Source organism: Rhinolophus ferrumequinum, chromosome 28 (genome assembly GCF_004115265.2).
Source record: "Rhinolophus ferrumequinum isolate MPI-CBG mRhiFer1 chromosome 28, mRhiFer1_v1.p, whole genome shotgun sequence".
Taxonomy (NCBI): Eukaryota; Metazoa; Chordata; class Mammalia; order Chiroptera; family Rhinolophidae; genus Rhinolophus; species Rhinolophus ferrumequinum.
Genome location: NC_046311.1, coordinates 12,030,062 through 12,056,897, shown reverse-complemented (window position 1 = coordinate 12,056,897; position 26,836 = coordinate 12,030,062). Strand labels below are relative to the sequence as shown.

The following is a 26,836-nucleotide window of genomic DNA, read 5'->3' as shown; positions in this document are numbered from 1 at the left end:
CTTGGAAAGGACTCCTGCCTGTCGGGGCCCTGGAGCCCGGCCTCACTGGCTCTCTCTGGGGTTTGGGGTGGGGCCGCCACAGCCGGGCCTCCCGACGACCTGCATTCTTGCTCTCTGGAGCTGACACGGCCCCACAAGATTGTTTTCTCAGTGGACTCCACACTGAATCTATTTATTCACTGCTAATAATGATCTTAATGTTCCAGCTGAGGCTCTGAGGCTGACGTCTCGCCCTTTTGAAGGAATGCAGGCCTTTAATCCCAGTTTTAGCAGAGAGTCGTCATTTCTCAGTTTGGACCACAGCAACCAGCAAAGTTTGACCAAATACTCACACCACAGCCGATGGGTTTGAAGGGACCCCCATGCTTCTTGAAACTGCTGACCCCCGACTTGGAGCTGCTTCTGTGTTTTCTTCCCCCTGCGAAAATACACGAAAGATTGTCCTCATGATCCAAGTGTTGAGGAAGGGGTCCCAGCTCTCAGTGGGGGCCAACGAGCAGTTGAAAACCTGCTTTCGCAGCGCCTGGAAGCTTGCAGCCTCTGTGGAGATGGCCACGAGCAGAACCTGGCTGTGCAAAGTTTATTCTTCCCGGGACCATAAGAGCTCGGCTCCCCTTAAACTGTAACATCCCTCAAAGCTGCGATAGTTTGCGATTTCACCAGCTCAGCAGCTCCGGACCAGGACTTCCAGAGCCAAGCCAGGCGCCTTCAGAACTCGCAGGAGGGCCGTGGCTGCGGGGTGTGGCTTGGGAGAGCCATTGGTTCCCGTCTCTTTGCCGCTCTGCATTCACTGAGGTCACGTGGATAACTTGAAATCTGCCGTGGTGGGACCATTTGCAGCTTGGGTAATGACAGCGCTATAAATCTAGGCTTCTGTCCCCAGAGAGCTTGTCACCAGTGTTCCACTGTCTGGCATGTTTCCCGCCTTTCAGCTGCGGGCCTTGTTCTGGAACAGTGGGTTAGCCACAGCCTGCCTCGCATTTCCCCTCCCCTTCTCCCTCGACCACACTCACTCCTCCATGGCCCGCCCTGACCACCTGACCCACCGGGCAGACCACCTCCTGGAACGTCTCTTCCTCCCACCCCTCTCAGCACTCTCCCCTACTGACCAGCAAGACCCTGGGTCGGAGGGTGGCACGCCCCAAGCACCAGCTGGCTCTGCAAGGGTCCCTTGTGTCTCACCGACGGTGGTGCCTCTGCCGACCAGTGGGGCTCCCCAGGCTGGCCCCGTACCCCTGCACAGTGTTCTGTGGATGGTTTTATAATCTTCTCCAGGTGTGCCTTCTGCACTGTTTCCAGGCCTTCCCACTCCTGACCTCCCACTTGTTTGACTTCTGGCATGGAGGCGGGTAGTCTTCAGTTTATAATTCTATAAGTCACTTTAAAGCCCTTTCCAAAAGGGCCAGGAAATGCACAAACACGGCCGGTGGGGGAGAGCCACATTGTCGCGAGTATCGCTGTCGCTGTGGGAGCAGAGACCTGGAGAGAGAGGAAGGCACGGACGGCGTGTGCCAGGCCTTCCGAGTCTCAGGGTACTGCTCTTATGTTACGAAGGATCCCGAGGTGCAAGCCTTCACCTAGATTCACCAATAATTGACATAACCGACGACATTTTAGGTTATTAATTCCCTAGAAACCTTGGAAATCGGTAAGGTTAGTTATTTTAAGAGGCATCTAGAATATGAGACCCTGTAGTGATTAGAGCCTGGAATTTGTTCTCTTTGAGACAAAGTCGGACATTTAGGTGAACATGTCAGCATTTGTCATAAAAATCTACACTGATGCTACAACCTGAAGAACGTGGGAATTGAAAATGGCTGGAGTGATGAGTGCTGAGCTTGATCTGTTTCGGTTCGTGTCTCCACAACTTAATAGCTGTGTGGACTTTAGACCGGTTACTTTCACCTCTCTGTGCCCCCTTTTCCTCATCGGTGGAAAAGGAAAATATAGTCATCCTCAGTATCCATGGGGGATTGCTTCTGTGGGTGCCCAAGTCCCTTATAGAACAAGAAATATAGTCTGCCCTTTATACCCATGGACTCTCACTGTTTTTGATCCACCATTGGTTGAATCCGCGGATGGGAAACCCATGGATACAGAGGACCGACAGCAATCCTTTACCTTAGAGAGTTTGGGGAAGGTGAAATGGGTAAAAGTACAGGAAGGAGCTACAGCAGAGAACGTGTCCCTTCTCTTGGTGAAGGGACTTGCAGGTGATGCCAGAAAAAGAGAAAGACCAGCAACATCCCCACGTCCTTTGAGTAGCCAGGAAATTTCAATAGCAGTAGAATTTCTGAAGAAAAACATTCGATCCGAGGGGTAGAGCTTTCTGTCCCCTAAGCCTTTCCGGAGTCCCATAATGGTCCCCACTCACCGTGCACAGCCCCACCGGAAGTTGGTCTTTTGGAAAGCAGCCTTTCCCATTTCTCTCAGTTTCTCATGGCAGATCCTGTAGGGAGGGAGTCCTGAACAGGCATGTCCCCTGTGTGTGTCTGCAGCGTGGCTGGGTAGGTGCAGCCCTGGGACCACCGTGTCCTGGAGACAAGGGAGCGAGGCGTCCCCCAGCTGCCTGTGGCCTGACCAGGACGGGACCCGCTGGGCCCTAACCCCGCCTGCGGCTCATGAATTCAAGCTTCACCCAAACCCCTGTTGGGTTTCAACTCTCATGATCTGAAATCCATGCCACGTGTGGTCATATTATGGCTGGCCTCGGTGAGCAGGGAGTAGACAATGGACGAGAACCTGATTTCGCTGCGTGTGGACTGAGGGCTCCAAAGTCATGGAGAGCGTTTGGGGTGTCAGGGGTTCGGGCTTCACTTGCAGGGGGCGTGGACGGCGGGAGCGCTGGAAGTTTCATTTTCTGAAGTGACGTAAAGGCTGTCACCTCTCATCGTTCGCCACCTTCTCTCCCAAGTGCCAGAGTCGGTTCTAGTTAGGGTGGTGGTGTTGTTTTCTTTCCTAAATAACACAGCAAAACAAAAGCAGCAGAATTTCACTGCAGAGTTTCTGCTCCTGAGAACGACATGACTTCAAATCTAAGTGAGGACCGGTGAGCGCTCAGATAATAAGACAGACATGGCTTGTATGAAAAACCAGATTTTTGCTTATGGCCAGTCAGCAAAATATTGATTCCTGTATCTTCCAACACATTGTGTACAGAGAGGAGGAATGAATGAGCCAAGGACAGACCTGGGGCCCACAGAGCTGGGGTGTGGGATCCCCTCAGTGTTACCTCCACATCTGTGGGTGGCTCGGCTTTCCGGGCTCTCGTATTTAATAAGATAATGCTTATTTCTTTTTGTTCGTGTTTAGTTCATTTATTTTTCAATTCCAGTTGACATCCAATATTATATTAGTTGCAGGTGTACAATGTAGTGATAAGACATTTATCTACTTCTCGGTGATCTCTCCGCTACGTGTAGTAGCCGCCCGACCCCACGCGTAGTTATTATAATATTAGTGACTATATTCCCTGTGCTGTCCTTTACATCCCCGGGACCACTTTGCTAACTGGCAATTTGTACTTCTTAAGAAGAACGCTTATTTCTTGAAGGAATGTTCACTTTACTAAGTAGGGGTAGCAAATCCTTAAGTGACATTGGAGTTAGGCGTCCCTCCTTGAAAAGCCCCAGGGAGGCCATTGTGAAATGAATGATGACTTTTGCAAAAGCAGCAAAACCTGTTTTGTCGCCTTGGACCCATTAAAATAGAATTCAGTCATCAATCAGAAACCCTCTGTGGTTGTCCCCACCCCCGGTGGTCTTCCCTGCACCCCCACACTGTGAGCTGACGCTGAGACGGGTAACCCATGCAGACATGGGTGCGGCAGCCAGGACAGTTTTCCCAGAGGGGCCTGTGGACCCCGAGGTTCCCAGTGCCCAGAAGCTCACCTTCTCTCACTTTAGGCCTCGCTCCTGACCCCCGTGGAGGGTGAGGCTTCTGACTCATCACACAGGACACCCAGGTTCCCTTTAAGGACACACCGGGTCCCCTTGATTCCAAGGTGTTCCATTTTCTTTCTAGCTCTTAAAGATTCCAGTAAGAGATCCATCAACAGTGACTGGAAGATAGAGCTCCCCGGAGAGTTCCAGATTGCAGGCACGACCGTCCGCTACGTTCGAAGGGGATTGTGGGAGAAAATTTCTGCCAAAGGACCAACCAAAATTCCACTGCACTTGATGGTAACTTGGTGTGCTTTTGCTTTTGTCTGGAGAAGAAGGTTGTAAGAGGTCTCCCAGTTTACTTCCCTGGGGCTTTGGGTGGGGGGGAGTTGCACCTGGTTCCTGGTGGTTTACCTGGCCACCTGCAGCTCAAGCTTCCCTCTTGATCTTTGCTTATCTAATCTCTTTTGTGGCATGCTTCAGAATTCTCACTGGCAGACCTCCCATCTTTTTCAAAAGGAACCGCCTCCAGGAAGGAAATGCTTAACCATGTGGCAGCCAGGGAGACTCATTAAGCAGACAGTCTGTGTTTTTATATCAGAGGGCATAGATCGGCCCCCACAGTTTGCAGGTCCACATTGGAAATTACCTGTTATAAATGAGCTGTTGACTCTGTTTCCTTCCAAACCAACATCACTCAGATTTTCCAGACTCAGCGTGCAACAAGCATCTGGGAACCAGGAGGGTGAACCAGGTTTCGTGGGGCTATTTACTCGCCGGGTGGTCTCGAGAGACCTGTGCAGTCAGGCCAGGTCAGAGCGCCCGTGTCTTACCTGTCAGACAGGACCCCGTGCAAACCTAAAACATCCGGTTATGCATCCTTTTAAGAATATTCAAGTAAGCCAGGGAAAGGAATGCCTCTGTTTCCTTCTCAGCATCCAGGAGTTCTCATGGCTAGCTTCTGATGGCTCTGAATTATTGATTGCGTGTCTTCCTCCAAAGAACGGGATTTGTGGCAGCCTGTGCATCTGTAATCAAAGCACGTTTTGTCCACAGTCTCTGCTTGGAAGTTCTTTTTCCCCATTAATTTGTGGTTTCCGGCAAGCTGCGGCCATTGGAAGGTAGGTGACACCCAAAGAATTTCCTGGCCACCTCCCAGGGAATCTCCCGAGGGCACAGCTGTGCCCGTGAGCCCTGGCACCCGGTGCAATGTTGCCCATGATGCCACTATGGAATTATAATTTCTCATGAGTGCAAAGCAAGCTGGTTTCCATGCATGACAGAAACTGTCTAGAAATTTGTCATTGTAACAAACAGCCCACTAAGTCTAATGCAGAAAGGTCCTGGCGAGTTGGTTTCTACAACCCAAGAACCTGTACCCATTCCACTTCTCTGTGATACGATTGTCTCCTAGACTAAGTCAATAGGACAAATCCTCCTGTTCTGACGCAAATACAGTTATGTTTTTAGAGGGGCTAAAAGAGGAAGCACAGGACAAGATGAAATCTATCCCAAAAAGTCACCTGTTAGCACACACATTTGCTTGCTCTGGTTAATGCCGAGATGGGTACATTTCCCATCTTTCCTAAAAGCTTTCATCCGCTGAGTGGAGCATCAGCAAATGCAGCCTGGATTCATTCAGACCGTGATAAGTCAGAGAAAGCAGCAGCTGCCACAGCTGACGTCCCAGGCCCCTTTAATATGAAGTGCTATTCTCTCTTGATTTATGATGGTTACTTCAAGTTTTTAAACCTAGAAACAAGAGGTGCCTGCAGAGAGAGTTCCACTGTCCCCAAACCAGGGTGGACACACTGCTTGCAGGGTCAGGAGCATCCCGAGAGCCCTGGGGACCCACATTTGAAATCAGTTATGAACATACACACCAATTATACGTGGCTGCAAAATTGCATGAAATTGGTTTCATATGGATTCATGATTCACTAGTCTTATTCCCATACTGAGATAATAAAGATCTCTTTTAAAGAGTTTTTGTTTGTTAAATTGGAGGCATTTTTCCAAATGCATTGCTGCAAGTCTATTTCTTGGAGAAGTGGATGTATATGCAGTTTGGGCTGCTCTAAGCCCCCCACCCCCACTCTGACCCCAAGTCCTTGGAGGCTGGGGCATGCTGGGGAGGGAAGATGCCTCCCCCCATGTCTGGCACACTTCCCATCTGGCTTTCCCCAAGTCGGATCAGGTGGGCCTGTACATTCCGCCTTTAGCTGCTGCTGGCCTGCTCTCCCGGGCTCCCGGGCTGGAAGTGAACTTGCTAGCTGCTTGGACCCAGGAGGACCCACTGGTTCCAAGCCTCGCCTGAGGACACGTCACCCACAGCCAGGCTACTTTCAGCGCCGACAGGAGGGCGTGTTTTGTACCGTTAATTTGCACCATTTGTGTAGACAGATCAAACCGGTAGAGTCCCTCTGTCCTTATAGGGCGTGTCACATGCATCACCAAACAAAGAGTGGACCCATCCATCTGCTCACTCAGCAGGATTTCAGACCCCCTGGTCCCCAAGCTGAAGGATGGCTCCCCACCCCTCACTGTGAGCTTTAAGCCCTGAGCCAGGCCTCTCCCCCGCTGTGGGCATCAGCGTTATCCTAGCTCCTATGCCGTGGGAAGGCTCACGCATCCTTGGACTCCCAAACAGAGGGCCACAGCTTTTCCTGCAGTGGGCAGTGTTTGCCCTTGAACTCGCTTTACACATGGCGATGGCTGATGACGGGAATGAAGAGGGATGTTCATTTTCAAAGAACTAGAGTAATGCTCAGATGCCCTTCTGGGTAAAGGAAGTGTGTCTGTGTCTTTCTCGTCTGCAAGGGCAGCTACGTGGGTGAGTTTGCGGGCATGAGTCCTCCTCCAGGAAAAGTGCAGTTAGAACCCACAAACTTGCTCATCCCCAAATTCCTCCTCTGAACCATCCTCTCTCCAGAAGGAAAGAGCAGAGCTCCCTGCTGACGATTTACATACGCTCCCGCCCAGTGTTGAGTTTCTGTGTGGAACCCAACACTGAAAGGAAAGGAGCTCCCCGAGACCGAACTGTTCTGCAGCCCAGCTGAGACCTGGTTCTCCCGGGTAGGCTCCGCCTGCACCCTCAGCAAAGCGCGCTTTCACAATGGCTTTTGCTTCCGCCACCCATCCAGGTGCTGTTATTTCATGACCAGAATTACGGCATTCATTACGAATACACGATTCCTGTCAACTCCACGGCTGAGAATCAGAGTGAACCAGAGAAGCCTCAGGACTCGCTGTTCATCTGGACCCACAGCGGCTGGGAAGGCTGCAGCGTGCAGTGTGGTGGAGGTGAGCGCAGGGCTCGGTGGTCTCGTCGTGGGGGGCGGGGGAAGGGGGCTTGCCAAGGGAGGAAGTGAAATCAAGTTGCTCTGTGGCCAGTGCCCAGAGCATGGGACAGGCTGGCCACGTACCCTGCATTTCCACAGGAACTTAACCAGGTCCAACTGCAAATCTCTATGCAGAATGCTTGGACAGAGTCTTCCAGACTCTGACACGTTGTTGCTGTGCCTACACAGCCGGGCTGCCTGTGCACGGGCCCCCGACTCTGATCTGTGAGTAGGGGTTTGGCCGATGTCCGGCTACGTCGTAGGCATATATGACAGGTGACCCTGGGAATCAACAGAGCAGCCCACCATCTGTTGCCGCTTGGTGGCGGGGCTCCAGCAGGTGTTTCTGCCCCCAAATACTCTTTCCTCTTAGCCATGGTGACCCTGCTACAGGATGCAATGGAAAGAAAACGTCCTACACGTCCCGTGAGACATCTGGGACATGGGTCCTGGCTTCATGATTTGCTGCCATATTTTACTAAATGACTTACCCTCTCTCTACCTGAATTTTCTCCCCTCTGAAATAAGATCATCCACCCTCACGCCCGCTGCAGGGAGGAGATTGTCACCCTGCAAAAATCAATGTGAACAAAAGCCACTGTTCATTACTGTTTTGTTCTAGGAAGCCATTTGGAACTCTTAGCCGGCAGCTCCTCAGTACAATGTGGTTCTCGCCCTGACAGGACCCACCGTGGGGTTGTGGGAGGTGGGACACAGGGTGGGTGGATTTTGATGGGCACAGAGTTCAGACAGAAGGATGTATTGTCCTCTGGGTTGCCCACCCCGAGAGTGAGATGGGCAGGGTGGAACCCGGGCACCACCCCACCCATGCCCAGCCCTGCCCACCACTAAGATGACATTCGTCAGGTAGCCAGTGTGTAGAAGATTGTTTGCCATTTAAGTGACTGGCCCCATTTCTGATGGGCAGGAATTATAGCCATAGCATGACTGGGCCACGGTCAACTGTGAATTCCTTCTCTCTCGTGCATGTCTTGGGTACGCAGCCTCACTGCCTCAAGCAGCCTCATGGCAGTGGGCACAGCCCTAGGATGCCACCATCAGCCCCGCCATCCTTCCACTCTGCACCTCTCCCTGAGAGTCCCCTGTCCCTCAGCTGTCCCTCTGCTGAGGGCCCTCCAACCTCCAAATCCAGCCAACGCCTGAATCCCTGATTGCACTAGTCTTTCCTCTTGGGCAACTCACTACAAACAAGCATGGTCCAAATGAAACAGTGAGCAGGCTCCCCTCGGCTGGGGGCAAGGGGAGAGCTGCTCTGTCACTGCTGTCCCAGGAGCATCCTTTTAGGGCGCCTATGACTCCCAGCTCCCTGACACAGCTGTCAGACCTGCAGCCAAAACTGAAATCTGCCTTGAGGTGCCCCCATGCTTTCTGTACCACACAAGGCTGCAGCTGTGGACAGAGGGCGCTGGCAGTGGCGCTCAGGACTCCGTAACATTGAGTGATCCCTACATGACAGATTCCCCAGGAGACAGACCAAGCAGGAGTCCGGGGTCCAAATAGTTGTGCTTGACATCCTGTTACTCTTTTATTGCCACCAAATAATAATCACAACAGGAATAGAGCTAACATGGAGAGTTAACCCCCTGCCAGGCTCTGCTCTGAGACCTTTGCATGTATCTGTTCATTTTGACCATCCCTGAAGAACCCTAAGGCACAGGGAGGTTCAGTGAACCAGTCCGGTAGGGGAAATTGAGGCACAGAAGCGTGGTGGCTTACTGGTGATACTACAATCCCGGTGATCGTGATTGAGCCGAGTCTGAACCCAGACAGCCTGGCTCCAGAGCCCACCCACCTAGCTCCCAATCCTTTGCCTCCTTGGCAGAGCCAGGGCCCAGCAGTGGGTATGGGGCTTTGGGAACACCCAAGAAAATGATCGCATCCAGCCAGGGGGACAGGTTAGTGCAACTTCCCCAAGTGCAGGTGACTTAGGCACAAGTAGCAGTTGGCTGGCTAGACGAGTCCTCAGCTGGGCGCTAGGATGCCTGCCTGGAGGAGGCATTCTCTGTGTGTCCTTCGGATCAGCCTCCCTAGTTCTCACTTCTCCCCAGCAAGTAGAAATTCCATAATAGGAAGCCACGATCTCTGGTGAGAGCTGATGTATGGGTATTTAATCAAGACCGGACCTCCATAGACTTGAAACATCAAATGAACACATTTGCAATCGTGGGCGGAAATTAAAAGACCCAAATCAGAACTTTGGCCCCAGTGAATCCCTAGCTGTCCAAGGACACAGATGATCTGAGGTGTTGCCTCTTTCTGATCTTATTCTAGAATTTTTCTCCTGCCCCGTACTGCCCTAAGCGTGTCTTACACACCCTCACCACTAAGGTTATGGTTCTCCCTCCCTGGTGACCAATCAGTCACTTATATGACAAACCGATCGAAACGCACCTGAACGCTCCTCCATCAGCATGAATGGGGCTTTCCCAGGTGTGCGCAGCTACAGGCCCTCAGTTTCCTGGGTTTTGGTTTCCAGGGGAACGCAGAACCATTGTGTCCTGCACGCAAATTGTGAACAAGACGACGACTCTGGTGAACGACAGTCACTGCCCTCCAGCAAGCCGTCCAGAGCCCCAGGTCCGAAGGTGCAACTCACACCCATGCCAGTCACGGTAAGGGACTGCGTTCTCATGCATAGGCCCTCCAGGGTGGGGACAGCCACCCCCACGAGTGGGGTTGGTGACACACAGTCAATACCGTAGTACCACTCTGGGCCATGTTCCTGCGTGAATTGTGCCTGCTCAAAATACTGCATCTCTGGCTGCTAAGCCAGAACTCTGATGGAAATGTACAATGCTAGCTGGAGGGCATCTTATGGGACACCAGCTGTGGGGAACATCTCATGGAGAAACACTAGCCATTGTCATACACTTTCAAATGGTCCATGTCAATGCCCCAAGTTACTTTGTCTTGAAGAAAAAGGAAATCAGCGTCAGAGTGGGAGTACCCCTGAGGAAGTAACTGCGCACAGGTTAGTGGTGTGGTCAGCCTGTGTCGGTAGCTGAAATGGACGCTAGTAAGTACAGGTCTCGGTGTTCAGTCTTTGGAATCCATCAGACCTTCTGTTCCCAGCTCCAGCTCTCACGGCCGTGTTTCTCACGTGCCATGAAGCGAATTCTCTTGGGCTGTCAGCTGAGATAAGTTGTGTGAGATGCAGTCATCAGTTAAGACTCCTTATTTCTATCACATTTTAGCAGGATTTTGCATAGAACTATTAGCATATAGAACTATTTGCATAGACTCTATTATATTGGGTTCTGCTCTAGGTTTGAGGTGCTTGGTTTGTGTTTTGTGGTTCTGTGTGTCAGGTTGAGGCATGTTTACCTTTTGTAAAGAGGCTGTGTTGGGGTTTCGTAAGCTCAACGTGTGCTACTTGCCTGGTGCAAAACATTTCACAAAGTATTTGTTTTTTTATGCCTCCTCCCTTTGCTTTGTGAAGCTGGTAAAATGTGTGTGAGAGAGGGAAGACAGGAGGGAAACTGAGAAGGTGAGACTTGTTTCCTTCATTGTCTGTGTTCCTTAGCACATTAAGAGTTAAATTCTACCCTGATGCTGAAGGCCTCGAGGAACAGCTCAGTTTTGCCAGCTTCTTGAGCGTCTTGGGCATGAGCAGTAATCCACGAACTCATCAGTTGATCAATCAATCAATCAGTCACACATATGGGGCCAAAGAAGGAAGGACTTGCCACTGTGTAGACTCAAAGATCAGACAGTCCATAGTCACTTCTCCTGAAAGCAGAGATGGCCTGGTTCTTGTGACATGATTAGAAAGAGATTGTAAAATATGTTCATTATTTTTAATATTGAGTACCTGTTGAAATAATACTTTGGAGATATTGGGAAAATGTAATATTTCTGTGGTTAACATTTTCACCTGTTTCTCTTTTAACGTGGATAGCAGAAAATTAAAGTCACGTAGAGGGCTCACATTTTATTTCTATTGAACAGCACTGCTGTAGATCGACATAGCATTCGCAGTGTTCAGGATACAATCCAAAATTTTTAGACAGACAAAGAAACAGAAAAATGTGACACATACTCACAAGAGAAGGCAGTTAGTTAATGGAAACTGACTCCAAGATGACACTTACGTTGGGGTTGGTAGACAAGAATTTCAAAGCAGCTATTAACAATTATGCTCAAAGACATAACAAAAAATATGGTCGTAATCAATGAGCACAGAGGAAATCTAAGCCGAAAAAAATGAAATATTCTGGAAAAGAACCAGATTTTAAGTCTGAAAAATACAATATCTGAAATTTAAAAAAAAAAAAAAAAGTCATTCATTGGGTCTAACAGCAGACTGGAGAGGATGGAAAAAAAAGATCAGTGAACTTGAAGATAGAAGAGTGGAAAATATCCAATCTAGAAAATGGAAAGAAAAGATGGTTGACAATGATGGAGACACAGTGACCTGTGGTACAATATGAACCATTTTCACATAAGGATAATTGGAGTCACAGAAGGAGAAGAAAAGAAGACTGGAAGAGAAAATAATCACTGAAGACACAAGGACCAAAAATTTCCCAGATTTAGTGAAAGGTAGAAGAGAGGTAACCAGTTCACATCTTGAGTGTTTCAACTAGATTCCAGATGCATTCAAAGCTCCATAGCAAAGCCCTCTGATCATTACCCCAAGTGGGCGAATATAGCCCCTTTATGGTTTTACCACCCACAGATCTTCTAGCAGGGGACGTCGTTGAACTGCAAAACTCTAACCAGAAAATCATGTAGGAAAACACCAAGAAAAAAGTCACATAAACAAGCACGAGTTAACAAAGGTGGATACTCTATAAATGAGTGCTTTGGGGCTGCTCTAAGCTTGAGTAAAGAACATTGAAGGTGTGTATATGATCCTAGAATGCCATGACCCTAGTCCTGCAGTCTCATTATGTTTGAATACAAGTTCAAGCCAAACACGCTTTAGACTAAAAGTATTAATAACAACAGAGCACATTCTTAGTGTATCCTTAGAACAAGGGTGAGCACGCTTTTTCCTGTAAAGGGCTAGATAGTAAATACTCTGGGCTTTGCAGGCCACATATGGTCTCTGATGTCTACTTTTCTTTGTTTTATAATCCTTTTAAAAATGTCAAAGTTAGGGCAGCTGGGTGGCTCAGTTGGTTAGAGCGTGAATTCTGAACAACAGCGTTGCCGGTTCGATTCCCGCATGGGCCAGTGAGTTGTGCCCTCCAAATCTAGATTGAAGACAACAAGCTGCCGCTGAGCTTCTGGAAGGGTGGCCAGATGGCTCAGTTGTTAGAGCACGAGCCAGATGGCTCAGTTGTTAGAACCCAAAACGAGATTGCGGGTTCGATTCCCGCATGGGATGGTGGGCTGCACCCCTTGTAACTAAAGATTGAAAACTATGACTGGACTTGGAGCTGGGCTGTGCCCTCCACAACTAGATTGAAGGACAACGACTTGGAGCTGATGGGCCCTGGAGAGACACACTGTTCCCCAATATTTAAAAAACAAAAAATATGTCCAAGCCGTTCTTAGCCCCTGGGCTGCACAGAAACAATCTTCAGGCCAGGCTTGGCCCTTGAGCGGTGGGGGGGTGGGGGGGGAGCGTTTAATGGCCCAGGCTTAGGTTGTTACGTACTCTTGTTTTGCCCACTGACCTGCTGGGACCATAATTTCAGCATGAACCTGAGGTCTGAAGGTGCTGCCTCATGGAGTGCATTCTCTTATTATACAAAAGGGGGCATGTTGCCGTATTTACTTTTTTTTTTCATTAAAGTTTATTGGGGTGACAGTGGGTAGTCAAGTTACATAGGTTTCAAGTGTACAATTCTATAATACCTCATCTGTATATCACATTGTGTGTTCACCACCCAGAGTCAGTTCTCCTTCCATCACCATATAGTTGATCCTGTTTATCCTCATCTCCCATCCTCCCTTCCTGCTTTCCCTCTGGTAACCACTAAACTACCGTGTTCTCCCCAAAAATAAGACCAAAAATATTAAGGTTTGCTCCAAAAGACGCATTAGGGCTTATGTTCAGGGAGAGTCATCCTGAAAAATCATGCTAGAGCTTATTTTCCGGTGAGGTTTTATTTTCGGGGACACATGGTATTGTCTGTGTCTATGAGTTTTTGTTTCTTTATTTATTTGTTTTCTTCCTTTGTTGCTTTCAGTTTTACATCCCACATATCAGTAAAATCGTATGGTTCTCGACTTTTTCTGTCTGATATATTTTGTTTGTCATAATAATCTCAAGATCCATCCATGTTGTCACAAATGGCAGTATTTCATCTTTTCTTATGGTAGAATAGTATTCCATTGTACATATAGACCACATCTTCTTGATATCCAATCATCTATTGAAGGACACTGATTGTTTCCAGGTCTCGACCACCGCAAATTAAGCTGCAATGAACATCGGAGCACATATATCTTTACGGATAAATGTTTTCATATTTTTGGTGTGGATACCCAGGGGAGGGATTGCTGGGTCGTATGGTAATATTGCCCAGTTGTTCAGTCCTCTTTTTAAAAGCATCCAGCATGGCCCTGAGCACACAGTACAATGTCAGTAATTTCATTCATTCCACGTCTTTACTGAGTACTTTCCCCTTCTCCAGGCCCTGTTCTAGGTACCAAGGTATTTAGAGGTGAGACAGACAGACAAGGCTTTGCTCTCAGGTAACGTGATAAATATTAGGTTTTCCCGTCCCCACCATTCTCCTTTCTGTCCCACTGCCTTCCATTCCCTTCCCAACTCTGTAAAGTCATGTGGATCTAACTTAACGAATGAGTGGAATTTCCAAAAGCAGAGGAGAAAGGAAACTTGGTAAAAGAGAAGACAGCCCCTGAGAGTTGCTTCAGAGCCTAGAAAAGAAATGCCTGTGTATGCCTGCTTTAGGCTGGTTTTGTTTGTTGGTTTATTTATTTTGAACCATCTGATTGTGTACAGTTTCTTTTTTTAAATTGTTTTAATTTTCAATTTTTAAATTTTTCAATTCCAGTTGACATTCAATATTAATTTCAGGTGTACAGCATAGTGCTTAGACATTTGTGTAACTTATGAAGTGACCACCCAAAAGTGATACATGAAGTACCACGGCTCATCAAAGACTACTTATTGTTCGGTTAAAGGAATGTGTGATCTGATAGATTTTAAAACTGTTCAAATCCTAGTTTTATTTATTTATACACAAACATATACTTATAAAATATACACATACATAGGTATATATAGAGGGTGGCAAAAAAATGTACACACATTTTAAGAAAGGAAAACTGTATTAAAATTGTAATACTCAATATATACCGATAACAAAAGATGAATACAAGTCACATGTGACTTCTGCAATGACAAGAGGTGCTCAGAGTGGTTCCCATCAGCGTCCAGATACTTCTGATGACAGCGAACTACTGCTTGAGCAACGTTGACCAAAGTGTCCACTTGTATACATTTTTGGCACCCCTGGTATTATGTCCCGATATTCTATATATACATATATACCCCCACATGTTTGGACAATGAAACTTGAATTATTGTGTAGCATGATCTAGTCGTCGTGAGTCTTTCTTAAGACTGATGGACATAGGCTAGTAAGTAAAGAAAAGTGAAGAGATTGAACTTAGAAAATGAATTCTAGGTAATCAGAAAGAGATTTAATCCACAGGTAAAAACTGAACCTGAATAAAGGGGTGTGGGTCGGAGATGTGGGGAACAAATGGCAGCTCTAGGTGAGGCGGGAGGAGTGGGGCACAGGCACTGTGACCTGGAAGAAGAACCCAAGAGCCTGATGGTGTCAACTCGAAGAAAGAAGCCAAAATGCAGCTCACTGTTGAATCTGGCAAGGCGAAAGAGCCTTCCTATATTATTGTTACTCTTTGACCTTTGAAACAGCAGAGATGTTTGTCTTTTTCCCTTATATTTTCCTTTATTTCCCCTGATCTCCCTTTAATTTTCTTCAACCCTCTTTTTCCATCGAGTTCCCGGCAGTTTCCTTTACCTTCCCGATTGTATGCCATTAGCACCTCTTTATTCTAATCCTGCCCTGAGCTCTGTGGATACTTCTCCCAAACCCTGCCATAACCAGATGGAGTCTGGAATCTGACACACAGAGCAGATGGCTTCTCTCCAGCATCTTGCACACCAGTGCAAACACATCGGCAGACCTGGTCCCGCCACTGGCAGGAGAAGCAGAAATCACAGATCAGCTCAGCTGTTATGACTGCGGCCAGCGACCTTCACCTTGCTGACCACGGCCTATAGGGAAGAGGCCCCACCATCATCTGGCCTCTGAAGAGTAACCCTCGGTGCCCTCCCCAAATAGTCATGGAGCAAGGAAGTGGGCGGTGGCGGGACCTGGGCTCGTTCTGGAACGCAGAGCTCATGCTCCAGCAGATTTTAATGTTTTTGCAGACTTTTAGAGCTTACTGGCCACTCAAAAAGTCCATTCCAAGTGATTAGATATTTGTCTATAGTATTTATGAACTGAACTTCCTCCAGGCAGTACATACTGTACTGTATATTGCATTAGGGTGATTCAGAAAAGAATATTAAATATCTTACTGGCAATGGAATTGAATCGTCATCCGTAAGGAAATGTGTTTGGATTTTAAATTTGTCCTCTTTGCTCAAATATCTTAACCAGGATTGCCTTGTTTTGGGTTAAAATTGAATGGAATCCCTCATGTTTTTATGAAAGCATGTTCCGTGTGTGTGTGTGTGTGTGTGTGTAAATGTGTATGAGATCATGACTTAAGAATGAAGCGTACAACATGTGCACCTTAGGCACAGCCAAAATCTGAACATATACCATTGTTGAATCCATTTCTACCTAGTCTGAAACTGAAAGCGTTTCTTTCCTTTGAAATAAAATAGATAAATCTCATCGTCGCTCTTCTACCCAGCATGACTTGGATATGGGAAGGTAGAGGAGGTCACCCTTGTACTTCCCTCTTTCACCGCCCAGGTGGCAGAACAGTAGCCCAAGACTCAGGACCACTCACAGACAGGGAGGGCAAAGCCTGGGGTTGTGCATTCCTCTAGGTCAACAGGGAGAGTCTGGGGATCTCCAGAGGGGCTTCCCTCTCTCAGGGTTGGCCACTCGCCAGACATCGGGACATATGGCCATAGGCCTGGGATAAGCAGCGCCCCATAAGCCATATGCAACACAGAAAAAGTAACCAAGGAAACAGTGGTGACCAGCACCATACCTTATGTGTGGTATGCGGATGGTGAGGAGAAATTTCATGGAATTCCAGAATATTTTCCAACGCTACCCAAATTCCAGAACCTCACTTGTATTGAAATGAAACAGCAAAGTTTGGAAGCCTGTCCTTGTTTGTCTAAATTAGGAAACGTTCCAGATGGAGAAAGAGAAAGCATTTCAGTGTTGTCGTGAATTTTTAACTTCTGTTTTCTTCTTTTTCTCCATCCTTAACCCTTTGATCATTTGAACATCTCTCCCATTGATCATTCTACAATGACCTTGGGACCAATGAAGAAATCTGCTCCCTTCCTGATTTTTCTGAGTAATAAAATATAAAGAGCAGTGAGCATTTGCTCAATGTTTGCATTTGATTTTTAGGTCACAATTACAGGAAAGAAAAAGTAACTGGAAAAGTTGACACTCGGTCTGAGCAACAAAAACAATGAAGATCAATGATGCATCAGAAATGAAGGGGAAATATGTATTCTCCAGGTTCTGGGAAAAAAACATCAGTCCACAGAAGGACAGGCTCTCCAATAAGGGTGGACAATGGGGGCTTCCTAACTTACAGACTCTCTAGGGGTATTTCAGAAATGAGCTTGGGATGTGCTCCGTGGAAGCCTCCAGAACAGTCCTTTCCCTTGGGGGCTACTGCAGGCTACTGCTGGTAGAGCTTGTGCTGGCTGGAATCCCCTACAAGAATGAATAGTCCACAGATACAAGCAATTTATCCTAGGCAAGAATTATTATTTTCTTCTTACAGCTGCATATTTATATACAAAGACATTGAAAGTAAAAGGATGGAAAAAAGGCATACCATCCAAACAGAAACTGAAAAAAAGCAAAAAATGCCTATATGAATATCACACAAAATGGATTTTAAAACAAAGTTTCTAGAGTTAAAAAGGAACATTTTATAATGCTAAAAGGGAAATTCATCAAAGATATAACAGTTATAAACATATATATACCTAATGACAGAGCTCTAAAATACACAGAGCAAAATCTGACAAAATGAAGAGAAAAATAGTTCAACAATGATAGTTAGAGCCTTTAATACCCAACTTTCAATAATGGATTTTTCAAACTAGAAAAAAATCAATAAGGAAATGTAAGATTTGAACAACATTATAAATCTACTAGACCTAACAGCTATCTATAAAGCACTCCGCCCAACAGCAGCAAAATACACATTCTTCTTATGTGCATGTGAAACATTCTCCAGGATACACCATATTCTAGGCCATTAAATAAATCTCAACAAATGTAAAAGGACTGAAATAATGCAAAGTATATTCTCAGACCGTAATGGAATAAAATTAGACATCAACAACAGAAAGAAATTTTGGAAATTCACAAATATGTGGAAATTAAACAAAACAGTCCTAAATAACCACCAGGTCAAAGAAAAATCATAAGGGAATTTAGTAAATACTGTAAGATGAATAAAAATGAAGACACAACTTGCCAAAGCTTAGGAAATGCAGCTAAAGCAGTCCTTAGGGAACAAGTTATAGCTGTAATCATCTATATTAAAAAAGAAGAAATAGTTTAAATAAATAACTAACCTTCCACATTAAGACATTGGAAAAGAAGACCAACTAAACCTAAAATAAGCAGAGAGAGGGATAATAAAGATAGAACAGAAATTGATGAAACAGAGAATAGAAAACCAATAGAGAAAAATCAGTGAAACCAAAATTGATTATTGACAAGAACAAGAGAACAAAAATTGACAAATGTTTAGCTAAATTGACCAACAAACAAAAAAGAAGACTCAAATTACTAAAATCAGAAGTGAAAGAGGGGACATTACTACAGACCTTGCAGAAAAAAAAAAAAAAGACTGTAAAGGAATACTATGAGCAGTTGTATGCCAGTAAATTAAATAACTAACATGAAATGGGCAAACTCCTAGAAAGTTGCAAATTATCAAAACTGAATAAAGAAGAAATAGAAAATCTGAGTAGACCTGTAACAAGTAAAGGGATGGAATTGCTAATCAAAACACTGCCCACAAAGAAAAGCCCAGAACCAGAAGTCTTCACTTATGAATTCTACCGAGTACTTAAAGCAGAAGTAACTCCAATCCTTCACGAACTCTCCCTAAAAAAATAAAAGAGAGGGGAACACGTCCCAACTCATTCTAAGAGGCCACTGTGACCCTGATAACAGATGTTGACAGCATCATTATGTATAAGAGCCAAAAGGTAGAAGAAGCATGGCAGATGTTTGTCCACTGAAGAATGGACAAAGCAAAATGTGGCCTCTCCATACAATGGACTATTATTCAGCCATAAAAAGGAATTGGATACTGATACATGCTACAACATATTAGGGTGGTGCGAAAGTAATTGCCGTTTAAAAGGTTAAAAATTATCGCAAAAACCGCTATTACTTTTGCACCAACCTAATATATGAACCATGTGGTGGTTGGGTAGGGCTGAGAAAGAGTGAGAGGAAGCAAGAAATGAAATTGATAGCTAAAGGCTACAGAGTTTCTTTTCAGCACAATGTCAGTATTCTAGAGTGTGGTAAAGGCATTGAATTGTCCACTTTAGATGGTTGAATGGTGTGGTCTATGAGTTATCTCTCAAGGAAGCTATTAAATACACAAAGAAGCAGGCGCTTGGGATTCTAACCAGAGGCTCCTGGCAGGTTCCTACGAGCACAGAGGCTGGCAGGCTGGCCCCCACCTAGAGCCCAGGTAGGTTAGAACACACCGGGAGCTCAGGACAGCCAAGAACCTCGGCCAGAATGTCTAAAGTGTCTCCTCTCCTCTCAAAGTATCACTGGATCTGATTTTAATAGCCACCCTATCATGTCTGGGCTCCCGATCTTGTCTGTCCTCTCCCACTACCTCTGGTGGTTTCTTAGGACAAAGAATTTAATGGTCAGTTGGAGGGTGCAGTCAGTCACCCTCCAGTTGGTCCTGTTTGAGTTCATCTTTCCCCTCGGCTGCCTCCCAGGCCTCCCCGTGTCCTCCTTGCCTTTCCTCTAGAAGGCTTTCCTAATAACCAACATAGCTGCCACTCCCCAAACACACTGGCAACGGACGCTGAAAGTCGTTCTCCCCGTGCCAGCCGTCATCCTTGTGGCCTCACCAAAAAGCCACACCCTGGCATCAAATTGGAGGGGCCACCCAAGTAGGCAGGCCAGGTTTGCAATCAGGAGGCAGGGACCACCCTCCACCCCACTGGTGCTTTTCATGTCTCTCACTGGTGGGGGAGGGGAACTCAGTGGGAGTGAAGGGGGCACATGTGTCTCTCTGAGCAGTGGTTTGTGCATCCATAACGTGAAGAGAATAACAATTCCATTGGGTGACCTCTTTATTTACGTGGTCATTTCTTTTTGATATTTATACCGTATCCTACCACGTCGCAAGTAGCATCCCCTACCCCGTGTACCTCGTGAAGGTAATTGCTGGACAAGATGAGAAAGGGCTTTGGAAACTGAAAAGGGAGGCCAGTCTCTGGCACCAGGGACCCTCTACTCCAGGGACTCTTCTAGGCCACGCAGACCCGCCTGTTCTGGTGGCCGCAGCTCACCCTAGTGAATCAGATCCAACCCGGAAGAAAAACCTGTCTGTCCCTTTCTCCTCATCCATGGTAGCTCTGCCCTAAATCCCAGCACAGAACTGTCAGGAGAAGAAGGAGCAGACCTTACGCACCGTTGAGACCACTGAAATAAGGACTTGACGAATCTGTGGCCAGGACACCTTCATACAAAGACGGGATCATTCTCTGCGGAGGAATGTGTAGACCCCAGAAATAGCCCAGAGTTAGTACCGAATTGTTCAAGTAACTGAGTGCATCCCTTGGGGCAGCATTTTGCACTGGTTCCTTCCTGAGAAACCACTTGGATTTTCCTTAAAGACCCCACACGGGCAGGATCCGTAAGCCTCAGAGGGGCGCCTGGGAGAGCCAGCGGCGTGAACGTTGGATTATTTCTGACCATTGAGGCAAGGTCTGCATTTGTTCAGACTTGGACTTCTGAAGCCTGAGCTTCAGCGCCTCGGGGGAGGGTGGTCTTTACAAATATCTCAAGGGCGTGGGGTTTCCCCACGGTTCACAGCATTATTCTCGGGTCCCCCTGGGCACAAGAGCATTAGCTGGGGGACAGGCCAGCTTCTCCTGCTCCACGTGGCCTTCCAGCTCTGCGTGCCTGCACTGTGAGGCGAAAGGGGCATGGTGTCAGGGAAGGAAGAGAATGAAGGATTTCTTGGGCGAGCCAAGACGTTGCCCTGGCAGGGAAGGCATTTTACCTTTTTAACCTTCTCTTGGGTGGGGTATGGGGTCCTTTTCTGAGAGAGCTTTTAATCCTGGAGGAATTAAGGATGACAAGTAGGTATTGGGCCTGTGAGGGGACAGGATGGGAAATGGGTGGAGGGAGTCATGGCATCTGAAGCCACCCATGGCCTTGCCCCAGTTCTGCTGGGGACCCTCCCTGAGAGCCTGGGTCTTAGAGAGTAGCTGGTGTCAAAGGAAAGGGTTTGCGAATGAAATCTATGTGGCTGCTTGTCGGCCAAGGTCACACATGCCAATTCAGATAGTAGCAATGGTATGTGACACGGTGTCATTTCAAGCCCAGTAGTGGTGTCCCCTTCCCCTGGGGGGTGGGAGGATGTTGCATGGTGCTGGAGAGACGGCCACGTGTCTAGTCTCTGCATGACAGGGACTTCCTGGGCCCACAGGCCACCTGGCCAGGCTTCTGCCATGTGTACACAGAGACGCTGGTCACAAGAGCACTTCCCACAGTGTGGCCTGTGGCAAGTTCAGAGGGAGGAGGGACTCCGGGTCACATCCCAAAGGGCAGTGGCGGGCCACGCGTACACACACGGGGCTCGTTACGGCATGGCCCCTCACCGACACACATTTGCGCCGTTCTGTCAGGAGAATTTTGATCTTGGAAGACAGTCTTCCTAGAGCTTCTAGAGACAGGTGCTGCCAGCAGGAGGACCCACCGCCCTGCAGGGTGAACTGCTCAGAGTGTCCAAAGGCCTCCGCCAGAAACATCCATTCAGTGGACCTCTTCTTTCCATCGAAGAGATGATCAAGTGTGGTGGGAGGCAGGAGACCACCCAGTGAGCTAAGGACACGGCTGCCAACAGAAATCCTGCCCCACCCGCCTCCCACCTGCTCTGAGGCCATGGAAATAATATGGAAATGCAAAGGATGTGACCTGGGACTACCGCCTTCTAAAGCTCATGGGGCTTTGTCGTTAATGAAGCAGAATGCTAGTCAGGAAGTGTAGCCGATGAGGGTTTTTTGATCCCAGGCAACAGGTCCTGAATCTGAAAATGAACCGAAAAGATAAGCGTATAGAGAAAGGATGTGGATGGAGTAGCTCCCAGGCTGGAAAGCAGGTCTTGGGGAGTGCATCTTGGCGCCAGCTCCAGGGGACAGGCTCTGCAGGTGCTCCCTCCAGGAGCCGCTCCACCAGGAGGTCTGACTGGCCTGGCTTGGCTCACATGCTCTGTAGGGATGCGGTGTAGACACACAAAGGAATACCACGGTGTTCTTACCAGAAGAAGGAAGAGTGCTGGGCAGGTGAAAATGGCAGACACCTAAACACGTGGAGACATGTTCATGTCGTGACCAAACTGAGGCAAGGAAATGCCACCATCCAACAGGCACTGTCCAGCGAGGGTGAGAGCCGGCAAGTCTATAAGCAGGAGGGCGACTGCACTGGAAAATTCCTCTATCCTGGTAAGAAAGGCAGCCCAAGGGGAATGTTACTCTTGGACGTGAACTTTTCAACATCAGCAGCTATATGATTCTCAAAGCATGAGAGTTTTTTTCCAAACGCTTTCTGACTGGGTGGGGTACAACCTGCTACCCAATCCAGGCTTCTTCTGGTTCTTTTAAGTCCTAAATTGTACCGACACAAGTGCCAGTTCCTGGAGTGTAACCTGATCGGGTGTCATGACGGAAAAGAGATGTCGCCGGGTCCGGTGACGTCATCAGCTGAGGGTTCGGCTCTCGCCACTTGTCCTTCTGCTTCCCCACCGAGAATTCAGGTGGTTCCTATAAATCCCAGAGCAACTTTTTTTTTTCTTCTTCTTCAAAGGAATATTTGAACATGAATTTATTGTAAAAACAGAGAATCTTAAACCTGAGAACTTGTGTTCTTCTTGATAAGATGTAAATTCTGGAGGTGGCAGAAATCCAAGGATGGGTGGAAATGGGCCGGTCCGTTCCTGCATGTCAGCAGTAAGGAGAGAAGAGAGACGGGCTGGGAAATTCGTGTGGTCACCCCCTTTTACAGATGAAGACTTTGAGGCACTTAGTTGTGAAGTAACTTACCCAAGGTCATACCCGGAGCAAGTAGAACTCAAACCAAGATGTTTCTACTTTAAATCTTACAGACTTTCTGCTACACCGGTCTCATTTAAGAAACAGTATAAGCTGCTTCTGTCATGGCATGAAAAAGAACTCCGGACAAATGGAGTCAGCAGATGGCATTAGATTGGACTTGGGCTCAGAGCGGGGTTGAGAAGGAGCTGCGGTGGCTCCTTCTCTGCGAAACACACAGCCAGAGGCTGGAAGTTTTGAAATTAAACAGGAGAGAAATTTCACTAAATGCTATATAGTCGGTCAACTTTCTGGCTTGTTCTTTGTGTTATCGGGACCCATGCTGGAAAAGGAATGAAAATTCAGGAATTCAGCCACCTAAGACAAGAGGTTCAAATAAGAAGGTGATTTCCCAGGAGGCCTGCGTGTGTGCCAAACATTGGGGGCAGGGAGAGGTGCTGGCAGGGCTGCTGTCTTCTGAATAGCAAGGCAACTCACTCTTGACCCCCAGCTGGCTGATGTCAGGCTCAGAGACACTGGGAAGGGACCCTCACGCTCTCTCTCTGCTGAGCAGTGGCACAGGTTACAGGGACTGGACTGGTGAAAGGGCATCTGTGTCCCAGGTCTGAGATTTTCTGGGTACGGAGCTAAACCTGCCCCTTTAAGGATCAAACCCATAGCCTCTGACACCTCCAGTGTGTGGCCAAACCATGAATTCACCAGGGCCAAATGCCACGTGTAAGCAGGACACCTCTGTTATAATAATCTGTATAGCTCTGTTTATTCCTTTGTTCATTGTTCCCCATCTTTTTCTTATTCTGTTCTCCACGAGGGCAAGGACCCTTCAATACCCTATTCATTCAGCAAATACTTGAAGAGGGCCCACTGTGTGCCAAGTGGGCATTGGGAGTTTGGGTGTACTGCTGTCTCTCCAGTGCCCATCAGCGTCCAGAGCTTAGGAGGGGTAGTAAGGCATTTGAACACGTGGGTTATTTAACACTGGAAGTGGGAAAGTGCCTCTCAGAATTCTTCATTTCCCTGGTCAGTGGCATTGTGTTGAAATGCGGCTTCATTCTAGCGCCATGAGCATTTACCCATTGGGGGGCAAATATCTGGCCTGGACAGGTGCTCCATTAGGAGGTCAGAAGCTGCTTTGGGACCCTGGTGTGTGTTTGATTGTCCCGTTAAATCATTCACCTTCCCTCAGTGCAGTCTGTGGTGAACTTTAGGCCATGTCCCACAGGCCACCTTGACTTGACCTTGACCCGACTCTGACTTTGATTTAACCCTGAACCCACAGCTCAACCCAGTAGCCCTTCCTTCTCATTCTACTCTCTCCGCATCAGTTCCTGCAGAAATCTCTTCAAGTCTTCCTTCACCTAGTCGTGCTTTACTCTGATCTTTGTTGAAATTGATTTGTCTTGGACTTGGGAACGGAAGATCATTATATCCTTATAATGCAGAGGCACCAAGGCAAACGCCGCGTTCGGCTTGGTAACGAATCAGAAAATGAGTGAAATGCTGTCTCTCCGTATTACCAAGGGACAGTAATACAAGGGGTGGGGGGTGGTTACTGTATAGATTGGGAAGTTAACCTCGCTCATAGACGTCTTGAGAAGATTAGGTGAGGTAATGACTATAAATCCCTCCGTCCCGAGTAAGCACTAGGTGAATGCTAGCCAAAACCATCGTCATTGCTCAGCTACAAATCTGTATTAATGACAAACATCAGCCAGCTGTTGGACCCCAGCATTTTGTGGATTATTCATCGTTTCTTAAGACACTACACACGCACACACATATACACTTTTCATACAGTGTATAACTACATAATTTAAATAACCTCTGCTGGTATTTTTCAGGTAATACAAGATTAGGGTAAGGTCCTAGTGTATGCTAAGGTTCCCTTTCTCCGCAGAACAAGTTTATATAATTTATATATGTATTTCAGGGTAAATTGAAACAGCAGGAAGGTCTCGAGTGATTCATTTCTAACCTCATGAATGTTTCTGAGCGCTACGTTTGTGAACTTCAGATAATATTATCGGCAGGACGGGGGTAGGACTTGCGGAGGAAAAAGGATTATGAAAGTGTTTCCATGTCATTCAAACCCCACGATTGGGTTACGGGCTCGGTGTGTGACTGGAAGCTTTGCAGATGTGGTGTGCCCAGGTGGCTCGTTACAAACCAGGCTGGAAAGATGGTTTGGAGTAAGAGTAATGACGCTAAGTTTGATGGGGATGGATGTAGAATGCCGGATCCTGCCTGCTTTCTGCCTGCTAACCAGTGTTTGGAATTAAATACCACCGAAGGAAGGAGCCTGGTGAAATAGAAACACGTAATTTCCAAGAGGAATCCCTTTACGGCATTAAGGGCAGAAATTAGCACCGTGGAGGTAACGCATGTGTGCTGGCCCACACACACCAGGCGCGGGCTCCGCCGTGTTTTCCCTTCTGAGACTCCTAATCCGCTCCCTGGACACTTGGAAAGAGCTTTATACATATCTTGAGCACAGGAGGGGGGAAAAATTTCAGCTGCACCTGCCCCGTGAGTTGCCAAGGACGACACAGGGTGACCTGAAGTCCAGCCGTTCTCAGACAGCTAGTCAGAAACAAGACGTGGGCCTCGGGTGATTATTTGCACATCATAGGCAGTGGTTCTACTGTGCCAGCATCCCCTGGGGTCTTGTTAACCCGTAGCTTACCGGGCCGCCTCCCAGAGTTTCTGATTCAATAGATCTAGGGACGGGCCTGGGATCTGCGCTTCCAACAAGTTCTCGGATGATACTGGTCCACCTCGTGTGGTAAAAAAAATTACTTAAAATTTTAACTTGAGAAGTCTGGTGAAAACGGTAATTGAACAATGAAAGAAATAAAATACATTTTTAAAAAGGAAGTATGGTGAGAACCATGAGGTTTGGGGGATTGAGTCCTGTGACTTGAACTCCATGGCATACGCAGAAATCCACCAGTGGAAAGAGAGTGTGTGGCTAATCCAGGAAGGAAAGGTTGTCAGTTATCTCATCTTCTGGGACTAGAAGGCCCAGAGCCCAGACCTTTGAGGGGAGAGGGCCACTGGAGATGGGGAGATGGAAATGGAGGCGCAGGCAGCGGGTCACCAAAGTTCGTGGACAAGGCATCCCCACCGCTCTTCTCTGAAAAGATAAAGGATGCTGGGAAAAGGACCCAAGGCTCTGACTTTAATTCTGACAAACCAGGAAGGAGGAAGGTGTGACAGTGATGAAAACCTGGGAACAATGACTGACCGTGCCATTTTCAGTTTGCCACACCATCAGGAAAGAGAACTCTGAGCAAGGTTAAGCACGCCCCTCGGCTTTGAGAAAACAGAAAACATAAAGGTCAAAGGAGAGCTCATTCCGATCCCTTCACTAAAGAAGGTGTCGCTACAGCTCAGCAGGTAGACGGAATTCTGGAACAGTCGGTTGTGACCCCGTAATCATGGACAGACCCAACAAGACATAAGACAGGGGACTGACACAGGACCATGGGGTTACCTGACAGCTGTGGGTGAGGCAGGTGTGAAGGCCTAAGAACACCAGGGAAAGCAGCATGTGTCAAGGCCAAGTAGAGGATGAAGAGCTCAGCAGGCAGCATGGGCCAGGCAGGGAGAGGCCTGCAAGCCGAGCCCTGCTTACAACCAAGAAGGCGTTTTGTTGTCTATTAAAGTAAACTCCAAAGTAAGAAAAACTGGGGAGGATAAGCCCGGTAAGGCCAAAATGCTGCTCCAACCCACTGTTGCTTTGGAACCGGGAGAACGGGATTAGAACCGGTATGGGGAGAAGAAAGCTCACGAAGCCTCGCGGCCAAGAGTGTCTTGGAGAAGGTACAGCATGAACCCAGGAAACAGTGTGTGTCCAAGTTCAAGAACAAGGACTCAGCTGCTGGGTTCCCATCCTAACTTCACAATTGCCACGGGAGGACCTCAACCAGGCCACTCAGCCTCTGTAAAACGGGGGATACAGAGAATACTCACCTCATAAGGGCTGTCATGAGAATTAGATGAGTTAATAGAAACAAGTTGCTTAGACAGTTCCGGGCACACAGTAAGTGCTAAATATGTCGTTTTTATGATCACTGTTATCATCATGCTTTTTTAGACGTGTGCAA

General features: G+C 47.4%; 1 protein-coding gene across 1 annotated transcript in view; it reads left to right on the top strand.

The window, feature by feature from the left end:
- The window catches only part of ADAMTS17 (ADAM metallopeptidase with thrombospondin type 1 motif 17), a 239,517-nt gene that overhangs the window by 184,015 nt on the left and 28,666 nt on the right, over positions 1–26,836 (top strand). The window contains exons 17-19 of the mRNA XM_033099930.1: positions 4,024–4,181; positions 7,025–7,184; positions 9,720–9,855. Coding sequence (XP_032955821.1) covers positions 4,024–4,181; positions 7,025–7,184; positions 9,720–9,855 — 454 coding nt within the window. The remainder of the gene's footprint in view (positions 1–4,023; positions 4,182–7,024; positions 7,185–9,719; positions 9,856–26,836) is intronic.